Source organism: Uranotaenia lowii, chromosome 2 (genome assembly GCF_029784155.1).
Source record: "Uranotaenia lowii strain MFRU-FL chromosome 2, ASM2978415v1, whole genome shotgun sequence".
Classification (NCBI taxonomy): Eukaryota; Metazoa; Arthropoda; class Insecta; order Diptera; family Culicidae; genus Uranotaenia; species Uranotaenia lowii.
In genome coordinates this window covers 407,523,163-407,537,052 of record NC_073692.1, presented here as the reverse complement: position 1 = coordinate 407,537,052, position 13,890 = coordinate 407,523,163, and the positions used below count along the sequence as shown (strand labels likewise).

The 13,890-nt window shown below is 43.0% G+C and overlaps 1 protein-coding gene across 5 annotated transcripts in view; it reads left to right on the top strand.

The window, feature by feature from the left end:
• LOC129743671 (polycomb protein Asx-like) overlaps positions 1–13,052 on the top strand; it is a 58,081-nt gene extending 45,029 nt beyond the window's left edge. For 2 of the 5 annotated variants that reach the window (XM_055735756.1, XM_055735757.1), the window contains exons 2-10: positions 2,629–3,151; positions 3,220–3,980; positions 4,047–5,847; positions 7,123–7,677; positions 7,957–8,516; positions 8,729–9,892; positions 9,957–10,412; positions 10,674–10,896; positions 11,411–13,052. In XM_055735756.1, the coding sequence (XP_055591731.1) occupies positions 2,644–3,151; positions 3,220–3,980; positions 4,047–5,847; positions 7,123–7,677; positions 7,957–8,516; positions 8,729–9,892; positions 9,957–10,412; positions 10,674–10,896; positions 11,411–12,003 (6,621 nt within the window). In that variant the 5' untranslated portion in view covers positions 2,629–2,643 and the 3' untranslated portion in view covers positions 12,004–13,052. Of the gene's footprint in view, positions 1–2,628; positions 3,152–3,219; positions 3,981–4,046; positions 5,848–7,122; positions 7,678–7,956; positions 8,517–8,728; positions 9,893–9,956; positions 10,413–10,673; positions 10,897–11,410 lie in introns of those variants that run through there. The other 3 variants (XM_055735759.1, XM_055735760.1, XM_055735761.1) reach the window with 3 other exon arrangements.
• The last annotated feature ends 838 nt before the right edge of the window (positions 13,053–13,890 follow it).

The window sequence follows — 13,890 nt, the reverse complement described above, 5'->3', positions numbered from 1 at the left end:
GAACATAGCTTGTGAACTATTCCATTATGCCAAACATTGTCAAACGCTTTCTCGACGTCTAGTAGGGCCATGGCTGTAGACTTAGATACACTTTTGTTACTTCTGGTGTTGTTTATCACCCGAACTAGCTGGTGTGAGGTTGAATGCCCTTTCCTGAAACCAAATTGTCCAGGTAGGATGACGTTGCGTTCCTTCACAAACTTAAGCAACAGTTTTAGTATAAGCTTCTCAAAAAGTTTGCTCAGCGCTGAAAGGGGACTTATTGGTCTGTAGCTTGAAGGCAATGTTGGATCTTTTCCAGGTTTACGGATGGGGATGATTTTCGCTATTTTCCAGCATATCGGGAAGTAGTGAAGCTCCAGGCATTTATTAAGGATAGTACTAAGTAGTTGGTATATTTTGTAGCTGAACTTTTTAAGAATTAGGTTAAAGATACCGTCAAACCCAGGGGCCTTCAAATTTTTGGAAAACTTCAGCGCTGAGCAAACCTGGTCAGCAGAGATTTTGTCTGATAGAGGGACGATACAAGGGGAGGAATCTTAATTGTGGACGCATTTCGCAACCTGGGATTCTAGCGGGCTTAGGACTTTAGAGCCAAGCAAATGCTATGTAGAAATATTGTCGCCTATGTAATTTACCTTTTCTTCAAGGGTGACAAGAATTGAATCAGCAATTTTAAGAGGAGGAACAGTTTGAGACGGGACCAAAGAACTTTGGCTATTTTCCAAAAAGGCTTGTAGCGATCATCCAGGTTTTTCACGATACAATGGAGGCAATGTGCCTATTCAGATCGGTCATATGTTGTTTAGGATTAAGATCACCGGACACCTCACATGCCGTACTAGAGCCTCACCAGCCACGGATATGGCTTGTTGTTGTCCCGCGATTGCCAGGTCGATGTCCACCATACGGCTGAAGTGAACCCAGCCCACATGGTGGTAGTCCTTGAGCTGAGATCTCTTCAGTCACCACCGGTTGGTGATCGGAGCTGAGGTCGTTGATAGTCACCGACTTGGAGAAGCCGATGTTTGTTAGGAAGAAGTCCAGCGTGAAAGAATTTCCCGCCGGAGGGGAACTGTACCGCGTACAGTCTGTGATGGAAGTGTTCGAACAGCAGTCGCCCGTTTAGATTTTGGTCTTCTCCATTCCCTTGTCAAGTGTCTCCCATTCCCTCGTTGTTATATACTACAGTAGCTGGCGATTGTGGAAGTAGCTTTCCATTAGTCTACAAAGGTATGCCAAGCTCTATCGACTCTAACGCTGTCTAACTGACACTCTTAAAGGCGTTCCCCATGTAAAGAGCATATACCTGGACTTCTTAGGGGTTTGTTTGGTGCACAGTAGAGGCTCTAATTTTAATATAGTAGCTCTTCAGCGTACCAGTAGTTGCTGTAGCTGGATTTGTTGTTAATAATCCATGAAAATCATACTCCTTAATTATGCCGCAGCCCATGGCGTAGAGGATAGCCTTCAAGTTTTCTAAGCCAACGGGCATGAGATCGCATACCGGTCACGGAATACATAGTACACTAGACTGAGTCGATTTGGGGTCATTTTGGAATTTCTCAAACCCTGGGGTCTTAAAAGCTTCGTCTTGGTCCAAAACTCATCCATGATTTTTTGCAGAATTTTTAAGCAATGTTTTCATGAGTAAATTTGAACTTTTAAGTTTGTATGGGAAAATTGAATATTTTGTACTGAAAAATCAACATCATTTTTGTTTCGTCTGTGGAACCGAGCCAGCTGATGATTTTTGTGCCAATTTATAAAATTCCTCAACGAAATTTTCAGCTGAACAACTTTGTTGAAGACCATAACTTCGTATCATATTAGGTTAAAAAGTTATAAGCAGTTTAACAGGGGTATGACTTTTCGCACTGATAAACAATAAATTCAATTGACATCCCTGCAGGGTGCCTAGCGAGGTATTGCGTGAATACTTTCCATGCAACACTTCGCGAGGCTCAAGCAGGGATGTCAATTGAATTTATTGTTAATCAATGCGAAAAGACATACCCCTGTTAAAAAGCTAATAACTTTTTTTCCTAATAAGATACCAAGTTATGGTCTTCGACAAAGTTGTTCAGCGGAAAATTTCGTTGAGGAATTTTATAAATTGGCACAAAAATCATCAGCTGGCTCGGTTCCACAGACGAAACAAAAATGATGTTGATTTTTCAGTACAAAATATTCAATTTTCCCATACAAACTTAAAAGTCCAAATTTACTCATGTAAACGTTACTTAAAAATTCTGCAAAAAATCATGGATGAGTTTTGGACCAAGACGAAGCTTTTAAGACCCCAGGGTTTGAGAAATTCCAAAATGACCTCAAATCGACTCAGTCTAATAGTACACTTTCTGTGGGTTGGTGGCTTCAGCATTTGTAAGATGCTAGCCATCATATCTTCGATAGATGTACAATGTACGCTTAGAGTTAAGAAAAAGGAATCTCTTCGGAAACATCAAGTTTCATTGAGATCCTGTATTTATGTGTTTGTGTTCGTATTTAAAAATATATAAAAAAACTTAACTAAATAAATAAAATAAATAAATAATCTAATGTTCTCTAACAATAATTGAAGCATTGTTAAATTTTTCTTTTTTTTTAATTTTCTCAATTTTTCAGAAAAACTAGCCGGACATGGAATGCGATGTATCGCCAACGGAAAACAGCAGCGGCAGCGGAGGTCACCATATTATTCCTAAGGCCTCCGGCAGCAAGATTACGGCATCGCCGTCGATCACCATTGCCTCCGGGAGTGGAACCAGCCAGCGGCAGCCGCGCCAATCGAAACAACCGACAAACCACAGTAGCAACCCTAGTTCTATCGTAATCACCAAAAGTAGGAATCTCACAACCGTAATAAGCAGCAGCAGTAGCGGCGTAGCCAATTGCTTCCGGTCCGAGTCGATAACGATTCCGGCTAGAACGATACAAAACGCGGTTATGGCTGCCTCATCGTCATCAACACATCATCACCTTCAGAATCATGTCAAACAGCAGCAGCAACTGCATCATCATCAGCAACCGGCGATGCATTCCATTCACCACGAAGAAATTGCAATGGCTTTTCCCGAGGTGGTGTCTTGTACGCCCGAGTCCAGCTTCAACATATCGGACGACTACGACTGCAATCCGCTCAAGGATGGTAAGTTGTTTTTCATATACCTAATTCCGTCAAGTAGTTTACTGACGTCAATTTTTCATTGTTTTCAGTTGATCCTTTAAACGTATCCGGAAGCTCGATGGACATGCTGGCATCTCCGCTCAACAATGTCCAACAGAAGACACCAAAACATAATCATCATCTGCGGAGAAACGTTCCTAGGATAGTGGTAAAACAGGTTCCCAAAGCTCAGCCGGCGAAGCAGCAACAGCAAAACACTCCGGTGCGAGAGGAAAAACGGCCAACTGGACCCGCTTCCACCATGCGAGAAGTGTTGGCGTCGATACCTGGGTTCAGTTTGAAACCTAGGAGGAGAACCACCAAGAAAATGTCAACAGCCGCTCAGATCGAACAAACCAAGGAAGGTTGCATCGATCTTGAAACGCCAGACTCAATACTGGTCAACACGAATCTCCGATCGCTGCTCAACAAGCAAACGTTCCAAATGCTCCCGCCTCTTTTTCAGTACAAACTGGTTCAGTTGTTGCCGCCTGTGGATCGACCGCTTGTGTTGGATGGGTCCGATTGTGAGCGCAACGGAATCCGGTTGAATCCGTCCAGTTTGAATAATGAATTTTTCGCCCGTGCGTGCCTGGAGTGGCGCGATCGGTTATCGGAAGGTGAGTTCACTCCCGAGAACCAGGTCAAGCTGAAAACCGAGGCTGAGAAAGAGAAGAGTAAGCTTGATCCCTGGAAACTCAAACACTTCGAACCTATGTGGGGCGACAAGAGCGGCTCGTCGGCAAACGTTGGAGCGGCAGGAACGTTGCCCAACCCTTCACCTCCCCAGACTCCTACCAGGGAAAAAGTGGTAAGTCAAACTGATGTCCCCGAATGTTTGTATGATTGTTATACCTAATATTTTGTATTTCCTCAGGAAACTCCGGAACCTCCCAAAATGACTAGCACACCGACGACGTCGAGACCTGCCTTGAAAACGACTATCAAACTTCGACCGACAACGTCGATAGCGACCAGTACTACAGCGACAACCGAGGCTGCCGTTGCCTCGAGCAGTGGCATAAGTATAGTCAGTAGTGTAACATGTACTACTCCGTCGACCAGTAGTAGATCTACCAGTCGGTCTAGCATAGCTCAGAACTCGATCTCACCTTCGACAACCCTTTCGCCAAAACGGGTGCGAACAGTAGGTGCTGTTACGCGATCGTCGGCCACGGCCAACCAGCAACAAACAACTCCCGAGCAGGCAATTTGTGATGGGGATATTGTGCTAACGACTGGAGCCACGACCATTCCAACGATCGTTTCCAGTGGGTTGGATTCACCAAAGCCTTCAACATCTGCAGCCTCGGTAATCGATCTGTCATCGCCTACAACGGTGATCGATCTGGTTGATGCACCGAGTCCTCCCCCTATGGGTAGTAGCGGTACCAGCATTGTAAGCGGAAGTCTTAAACGTACGCACAATCGATCCTTAACACCTGAACTGAGTAGTAGTAAAATATCGAAACCATCAGACACTAGCGAAAGTAGTTCGCCACCCCCGCAACCCATTTCGTTACAGACTGATAACAACATACCTTCTCAGTCTGAAACTGTTTCCGAACCATTAAACGCTGTGAAATTGGATATCTCAGATGTGGAAATAGTTGAGGATCCAGTGGTCGATGCGATAGATGAGTCAGATTTGGGACAGGAAACTATTGTTGAAGATATTCCCGATGACGATCCAGATGTGACAGAAGTGATCATGGAACATCACTCAACTCCGTCGCCGGAACCGAGTGGGGAAGATGCGCCAGCAAAATATGACGAAGAGTATGAAAACTCCAGTTCAAATTCGAATCTCAACGAGGCCGACAAATCGGTAGATGGGCTGTTGCGAGCTACATCAGCATCGACGACAGCTGCGGTGACGACAGCTGAAAACACAACAAGTAATAGCAATAGCAATGCAGCCATGGATCATCACATACATCACCTGCAGCAGCAAAGGCAACAGCAACAGCAGCTAGAACAACCTATGTTCTGTAATGACAGCAATAGTAGCAGCACATCTACCACTGCGCTAATGTCTTCGAGTGATCAAGTGCCACCGAATGCACTTAGCAGCTTTGAGAATGTGTTGCAGAACAACGAAGAACTCATTATCATGCAACGAGGTGATCAAGTGGATCAGGAGTCCAATGGTGGTGGCACCGGAACTGCGCTTAACAGCGATAATAGTAACGGTAGTTCTGAAGCCAGCAGCAGTCAACGGACGATGAGTGCAGAACTTACCATGAGCTTATCGGCGTATCACCATGATCACGAACTGCTTCATCAAAGCGCAGCTAACAGTTCCGCTATGATGATGATGATGGGAGCCGACGGAGAACGAAGAGATGATGACGAAGACGAGGAGGACGAAGACCAGGATAACTGTGATAATAATAATGATTCTACCAACGAAGAGGACGACCAGGAGGGGGTTGAAATTGCTGTCCACAGCCGGTTGGATGGTATAACGATACCTGGTGACGAGCTGCGATTGTTGACGACGACCTTACCCGATCACCGCCATCTTCAGCAACAGCAGTCCTTGGGTGGCGGTTCGACAGACTCGGCAGCCGAGGACGATGACGAAGATGATGGGGTCGATGAAGGACAGCAGTTAAGTGCCAAGTTCATCGATCCGGATCACTATGTGCTGGACAGCGGTGAAATTAGTGCGGAAAGTGAGTATCTTTCGCTTGAAGAATATTCACTGATATTGAAGAGATTCCTGTCATAGAGAGAAGACACGCCACGCAAAAGGGGAAGGAAGAGCGTGATTTGTACATATAAATTTTTTGAAGCAATGCTTTTTTTTCAAGGAAACTTGTGTTTTTTCTTCTATGTTTGAACATGCATAGGTATAATTTGTATGTTGTCGTCCTCCGAGCAAATGAGAATTAAAAAGGCACAGTTAGTAATTTATTTGGAACTAATAATCAGTATAACATAAAGCTTTGGTTTTCGCACAGTTTCTTTTAAATTTGCTTTCTTGTCTTTTAGTTTTCGATCAATGGTTTCACGCTACTACATGCGCTTAATAGTTTTAAATGATATTCTATCCAGGTATCGTTGAAGCAATAGTACCTATTTTCAATCATTAAAATCTTCTTATCTCAGCCAACGTTCACGCCCACACTCTTTGTTAGTTTTTAGTTTGCATGAAAGACTCAATAAACCGGAAAGCGCCGATCGCAAAAATTTTAAACCAACCAAACATGAACGGGTTTTTGTTTTATTTTCCAAATTTTTTTTTTAAATCTTTTCCCGAAACAATCCAAGTAGCAAGTTGGCTTTATATACTTAACTAGTTTCGCTTTTGTTTGTTATATCGTTTCTGATCTGTTGCTGTGCTCGTGTAGGCTTCAATACTATTCTATCTAGTAAGGATTTTAATTTCTGTTTTAACAGGGCATCTATTGTTCACTGGTGTCGTTGTTTTCCGTGTCGTCTTAGTTCACAAAATAAACTAACACTAAAGAAATGATTTCTTTTAGAATTCAATAAACAGTATGAGTTTGTACTTCTATTTTATTTATTTGTTTGTTCGCTTAATTAATAAAGGCGCCGCATATTTAAATTTAAAATCGATCAATTGAATAGATAATGTGTGGCATAATAATGTAGTGAGACTGCTTTTTAAGAGAGGTATGTTTATTTTCTATGAACAAACTCCGACATTACACAAATTATTTGCAAAAAACAAAGTGACTGTCCTCGGTCTCGTTCAAATTCTAAAGGAATCAGGTGATTTCAAAAGTACAATCCGTAGTAAATAATCAACTCTGAATTTCTCTTTTCCGTCCTGATTTCGGAATATAATCTTTCACAAAAAAAAAAAGCAAATTAACCTTGGTTTATCTTCCTATCTGCTAATACTAACACCTTCTTCCGGATATGGCGCCTTATCCAATGAATGGTTTACAACGAACTTCAATCTTTCGATAACAACTGTGAAGTCGATACTTTGGCTTTGTTAACGGGTGAAGGTTCCGACGATATGGGTCACCACGAAGAAGTCGGCGTGGATCTGGGTATTATGGGATTGGCGGAAGCCGGTCCCAGTCCGCACGATGAAGACAATCTAATAATTTTGCACGAGATGGACCTGAAATCGGAAGATGAGAGCTGTGAGGACGAAGACCTCGGGGAAGGTGGAATGCTTATTGGAGATCAGCAAGTAGAAGACGAACAGGAGAATGATGTCGACGATGGCAATGAGGAAATGTTGGACAATAGGCAGAATGGTGAACAAAATTGTTCATTGTTCGAAAGCCATGAGTTTAATCATGACCTTTTAGAGCATAATGGGAACCATGAGGAGCTGGCAGCAATGGAAGTAGACGGTTTGGTTGATTCAGATATACCTGCGTCTGGGGATAGAGGATTGCAGGTCCAGGAGGAAGTGAAATGTGAACCGCTTGAGGAATCGATCTGCTCGGCTAGTGAGCTGGACGGGTTCGATGGTATCAACGCTATTAAGATGGAATGTGATAACATATTTGACAGTGGCGGTAAGTTTGAATGTTCGACTGTTGTCTTTCGTTGTTGGTGCTTTTTTTGGGTTCCTCGTCAATTTTGTTTGGGAGTCAGGTTTTTTTTAGTACCGTCAATGTTTTGAAGAATATTATTTCCTCATTATCAGCAGCTATTACCTATATGTTCAAGGTGCGTTTTGTTTGGTAAAATCTTTTTCTTTCATTGAATGTTTTCTTTCTAGTGCGGTTACAGAGAAATTAAACGGAAAATTTTGTCAACTCATATGTATGTACCTCCCTTTGCATCAATTCCAGATTGGCCCTTCAAGGTGAAGCTAGATCCCAAAATGATGATCGTAGACCAATTGGACACGAACAGTATTATTCTAACGCCGTCTACGGCCCATGTGGTGACACCGACGACTACACCAGTCATAGCATCGGCATCATCCAATAGCGTTATCCTCGGTGGTCAGCCACACCAGATTCTCCCGGTCGGAAGTAGCCATAGCAGTAGCAGCAGTAGCACCAGCATCAACAGTATCAATCCAAACATGCAAAGTGCTTCGGCAACTCCCGTAGCAGCAACTACTCCTCAACAACAATTGCAGCAACTGCAACAACAACAGCAACAGTTTCATTCCATTCAGCAACAAGCTGCGCAGCAGCAACAATTCATTCAACAGCAACAGCAACAGCAGCAGATTCTGATTCAGCAAGCTCAACCACAACAGCCCCCACAGCAGATGAACGTTTTCCAACTGCAGCAGGTTGTGCAGCAACAACAGCAGCAGCAGCAGTTGCATCAACAACAACAGCAATTAATCATTCCACACGCGGTGTCCGCTGTGCCCGGTACTATTCTAGCATCAGAGGCGAGTCCGGCTTTTTTTAATGATTAACTTCAATGCGTTATTGTGGTGTCTATCGATTCCTACCCAGGTGATTTGCTTGTCGATAAAAAAAAGTTTTTTTCGATTTAAATTTAAAACAACTTCTACAAGAAAATCAAGCTTCGGTAGAATCGATACACACTTTGAATAGTAGAAGAATTTAAACCATCTTACTTTTTCTTCTCCACAAATAGGTTAAAGATGTGCGGGGTGTTCTCAAACCAGATCAGCCAACAATTACCGGCGTAACGTTTCAAGGACGTCCAGCAACAGGTCAGCTAATAACTCGGATCAAAATCGAGGGTGAAGATGGCCAGAAAGTGCACGTCGTTTCCACCTCGGCAGGAACGGTCGCTATACCGGTTACGGGAAGCAGCGATAATCTAACCAGAGTCATAGAAAGTGTGGCTGGCAATTACTCCGGTGCCATTCCGGTTAGCACGGCTCAAACGCAGCTGCTCCATCAGCAACAGCAGCAACTGATTCAGAAGGTTCAAATACAGCAAGCGGACGGAAGTCAGCAGGTGGTTCAGCAGCAGCCAAAATTTATCATCACATCTAGACAGATCGCGGGTAATAAGATTCCCATAACTGTAACAACCAGTCCTACTGGGCAGATTATACAGCACCAGAACGCAACTGGAGTTCCGAATGTGGGGCCTGTGGCTACATCGTTACAAAAACCTATCCAGTTGCAAAAAATTATCATGTCTACTTCGAATCTGCAGCAGCAACAAAGAGCACGCTTACCTTTGCAGAGGGCACAAATTATCCAACAACCTCAGCAAACACAATCTCAGCAACGGTTCCAGCAGAAATTTGTGACTAACCAGTTGATCCGTAGCCAGAACGCGGCCATCATCAACAGCATACAGTTGCAACAACAGCAGCAGCAACAACAACAACAGGCTCAAGCACTAGCTAACCAGCAAGCTCAACAAGCTGTAGCTACGGTCGGAGCTAATGTAGTAATTGGCCCAGCACCTCGAAAACGAATAGAGATCAACACGGCAACGGCTGCTGCTGCAACAGTAACAATAGGTGCAGCGCCATCGCAACCTCCTGCTTCAGCGCAAGTTACGGTTCCCGGTGTAAAACGAAGTGGAGGACGGACGAGTAGCAGTAGACTTCCCCCGGGCGCTGTCAATCTAGAGCGTAGCTACCAAATTTGTCAAGCCGTCATACAGAGCAGTCCCAATCGGCATCAGTTGCGGGCTCAACTGAAGCCACCGCAGGCGTTCTTGTCCAGTTCGAATTCAAACTCTAGCAATAGTAACAGCAGTAGTAGTAGCAGTAGCAGCAGCAGTAGTGGCAAGGAAGAACCCACAAGCTTCGGTGGAGTTATTCTAGGGAACAAGGTAGTACATTCAGTTTTTATAGTTGAGTCGAACCTGCAAATTTAATGTTACTTTTCCGTTACAGGTCGGACCGCGACTGGTTAATCCCAAGCGAATAGCAACCATTGGTCGCCAACCGTCGTCTATTGTAGTGCGGCACGTATACACAACTGCCGGTCAAACCAACCCAGGTACTATTAGTATTATTTCGGCATCGCAGCAGCAACAGCCACAACAGCCACAACAGCAGCAACCCCAGCAGCCACAGCAGCAGCAAATACTGCAACAGCAACCGCAACAACAACAGCAACAGCACCAACCACGAATACTAACCGCAACGGAAGCAGCCGAGCTGCAACACGCGCAGATTATCAGTGTGTCCGGACCGGGTGGGATGACCAACATCGCCGTCAGTGCGGCAGGGGCTGTTCCATCCGGTCCCGGAGGTAGTTTTGGAGGCAAGTACGTTCTCGTGCAGCGTACCCAGCTCGGTGATATTGTGACGCCGCGGGCGGCCAGCGCACCACCGACTCAAAATCAGGTAGCTAAATTTTTAAATCTATCAACCTTTTGAGACAATTTATTTTAGATAGCAAAAAACGAATCTTTGCTCAAAATGTTCCTCTGTTTCCGTGTCCTTTCTCGATTCTCTTTCTTTCGGTTTCTTTTTTCTCCAAATTGAACCAAAAACACAAAACATTCTCATATTTACTAACACACACGATTCGATCAATCAAAAACCATTATAACATACACGCATTAACAACCCATATACTTATCGAAAACAAATAAAAACGAGCAGCAGCCTAATTCAGTAACCTCCGGTGTTCCAATCACGCTAGCAGGTCGTGGACGGCCAGCTTCGGTAGATATTGATACACCTGTCTCCCTTCCTGATTCTCAACAGCAACAACAGCAACAGCAGCATCAGCAAATGCAAGTTGTACACCAAATTCAGCAACAGCAAATTGTTGGACCCAATCCCGGAATTCAGGCGGTGACTCGGCGCGGTCCAACGACTCATGGTAAGTGGGATTGTTTTTTTGATTAAAAATCAGACTTTTAAATTATGACTTCATCCGGTGTCTATGAAATTCTTAAGGGTGAACCTTAGCTTTTTTGTTGAATCTTTATTTTTAAGAGATGTTGAAGAAACGTTAAATTTTAATAATTAACTTGTTGACGACTACTGTGTTTAAAAAACGAACACAAACACATACAGGATCTCAATGAAACATGATGTTTCTTCGAAGAGATTCCTTTTTTCTTAACTCTAAGCGTACATCTTTCGAGGATATGATGGCTAGCATCTTACAAATGCTAAAACCACCAACCCACCGAAAGTGTACTATGTATGCCGTGACCGGGATTCGATCTCACACCCCCTGGCTTAGAAGACTTGAAGGCTGTCCACTACGCCACGGGCGGCGGCGGCTACTGTGTTTGATAGGGTTGTGCAGTGAGGCAGAGAACCAATCAATTGAGATTGTTTCTTCGATCAGCGATAATTACTTACACGTCCATTTCAATCTATTCCAGTGATTTCCTACGGTGATATTGGAATCGATCCCAACTCTAACAACCAACACATAACGCAGGCCTCCGTGTCTGCGGCAGCCTTGGACAACAGTAGCATTGTCGGTGGGACCGGTCATCATCAGGTCGTTACGAGCAGCAGTGGTGGCAGTGCAATGACGGTCGTTTCGGCCTCTGCTGTATCGCCCGCCACAGGATTAATCACCTCCACATCATCCACTCCCTCCCCGCTACCACTCGTTCCCGGCAGCAACAATAACAACAACAACAGTAACGGAGTCCTAATGGCGGCTAGTTCAGTCAACAACAACAACAACAATAGCAGCATCATTATCGCCAGTAGTAACAATAATAACAGCTCTATCGGTATTATCAATAACAATAACAGTAGCAACAGCAACAGTAGTAATATCAGCAGCAATAGTAACAATAGCAGTAGCAGCAACAGCAATCAGCAGCAACAGCAGCAGCAGCACGGTGGCAACGCCTGCTCCTGTTCCCTCAATGCAATGGTCATCTGCCAGCAGTGTGGCGCTTTCTGCCACGATGACTGTATCGGTGCTTCAAAACTGTGCGTCTCCTGTGTCATACGATAAGCGCGTTCGACAACGTTCCTGAAGTTCGATTGTCATTGACAGAGACTGGCTAAGAGAGTTTTTTTTCCGAGAAATGATATTTCAAACCTAGTGGTTCCCATTCCAAATGAATCCCTTTTTGATGGAAATGTTGAAAAACATTAATATTCAGCCACCGATTGACACAAACTTTACACGAAAGACACCTGTTGAGAAACACTCGCAAAAAAACAATAGGAAACAATGCATCCTGTATCACATTTATCACCCCGACATAACAACTGTTAAGCCTGTGCAAAGACTCAATATTCCATTTCATGAAAACCCCCTATATTCTCCTATTGTGTAATAGTGTGCAGCGTTTTGTGGTTCCCTTTCCGTTTTTTTTTGTTTATTCGAAAAGAAAGTTTAGGATTTTCACGTCGGGTTCTGTGTAGGTTTAAGTTTAATTCAGAAAACCACAAAAAGATATGAATAACCAAATCAGGTTATTTGCTTGAAATTTGAATCAATCACTCGATCGGAGGAAAGTTTTGTAAATCCCTCTAAAATCCCAACAACCTCCCCTAGCATGGCTCGATTTGAGACTATATAACGGATAGTAAGAGAACCTTAAAGTTTTTACGTTACGAATTTTTGTTTCGGTTTATTCCACTTCTGATGATATAGTTTTAGCAGCGTGTGAGCAAGAGTTGGAAGAAAGGAAGAATGAGCATGAATGAGTGAAAAAGTGCATGCAATAGATAGTAGCGTGAGCCCACTGAAAATGGAGTCTAGCGATCGAGCGAGCCCGAAGCTTAAAGTACTGGTAACTATATTTGCTAAGTTTCTAGCGATCCAAGTAAGAATTAATTATGCCGCCGCCGCCGACGCGCTAAGTAAGAGTAATGTAACATTATGATACTGAAATAGGAAATCCTTCTTGTAATAAATTATTATCGCTAAGTAATAATAATATAATGAACGATGAGGAAGAAGAAGAAAAAAACCTGCTGAACATATTGGCAAAATGCATAAGAAAAATGGCAAGAAAATAAACTTATTATCGAGACATTAAATATGTAATGAAACGTGTTGTTGCGACTTTTGTGTTAAACGTTTTGAAGAAGATGCCCTGTGAAATTCAAATACGACTTGAAAAAAACATGTCAGCAACAAAGTGTGGATACATGAATGAACCTGTGGAAGAAATTGTGGATTTGCAAAATTTGTTGATCGCAGAAAACAGCAACTCGCCGAAAAGTGGAAAATTCAAAAAACATGGAGAGCAAACTAAACTTTGGTTTGGATGAAAGCACCAAAACCTCCAAAGAACGCGAAAATCACGCTTTGGCACTTAGGTGCTATGACAGATGGAGCTCTTATTTTACTGGTAAGTTTGTTTTATTTTTTTTCTACGATTTTTTACTCTTCTTTATATCAACCAAAACTCAAATTAAACCATCGAACAGTTCAGCTTGCCACATTGGTCAAGCGAAGTAAACGTTAGCGCAAAGCGAAACTAAAGGGCAAAATTAAATTAAAAGTTCATAGACTGTTGAAGAAACTAAATGATAAAAACCTGTGTCGAGTGGAAGCTCATGGACTGTTAAAAAGGTTAGTGTTGCGTGCAATTTTGACTCGGGATAAATCATCTCAAAAGGACGAAAATCCCCAAAAAAATAAAAAAAGGTCATCTTTGACTCAAGAAGAATGCCGAACAATTCGTCATTTTTCAGTCTTCAATTAAAGCAAATTTCAGATTTTTATCTACACAACTCAAGCAATTATTCACAAAGCATAAGCTCAATGACTGTTCAAGTAATTAAACGACAAATCTTTGTACCGAGTATTAGCTCATGGTGAGTTACATGGAATTACTGCAGATGATCATGGATTTAGTTCTTTCAAAATATCTGTACCAAATGC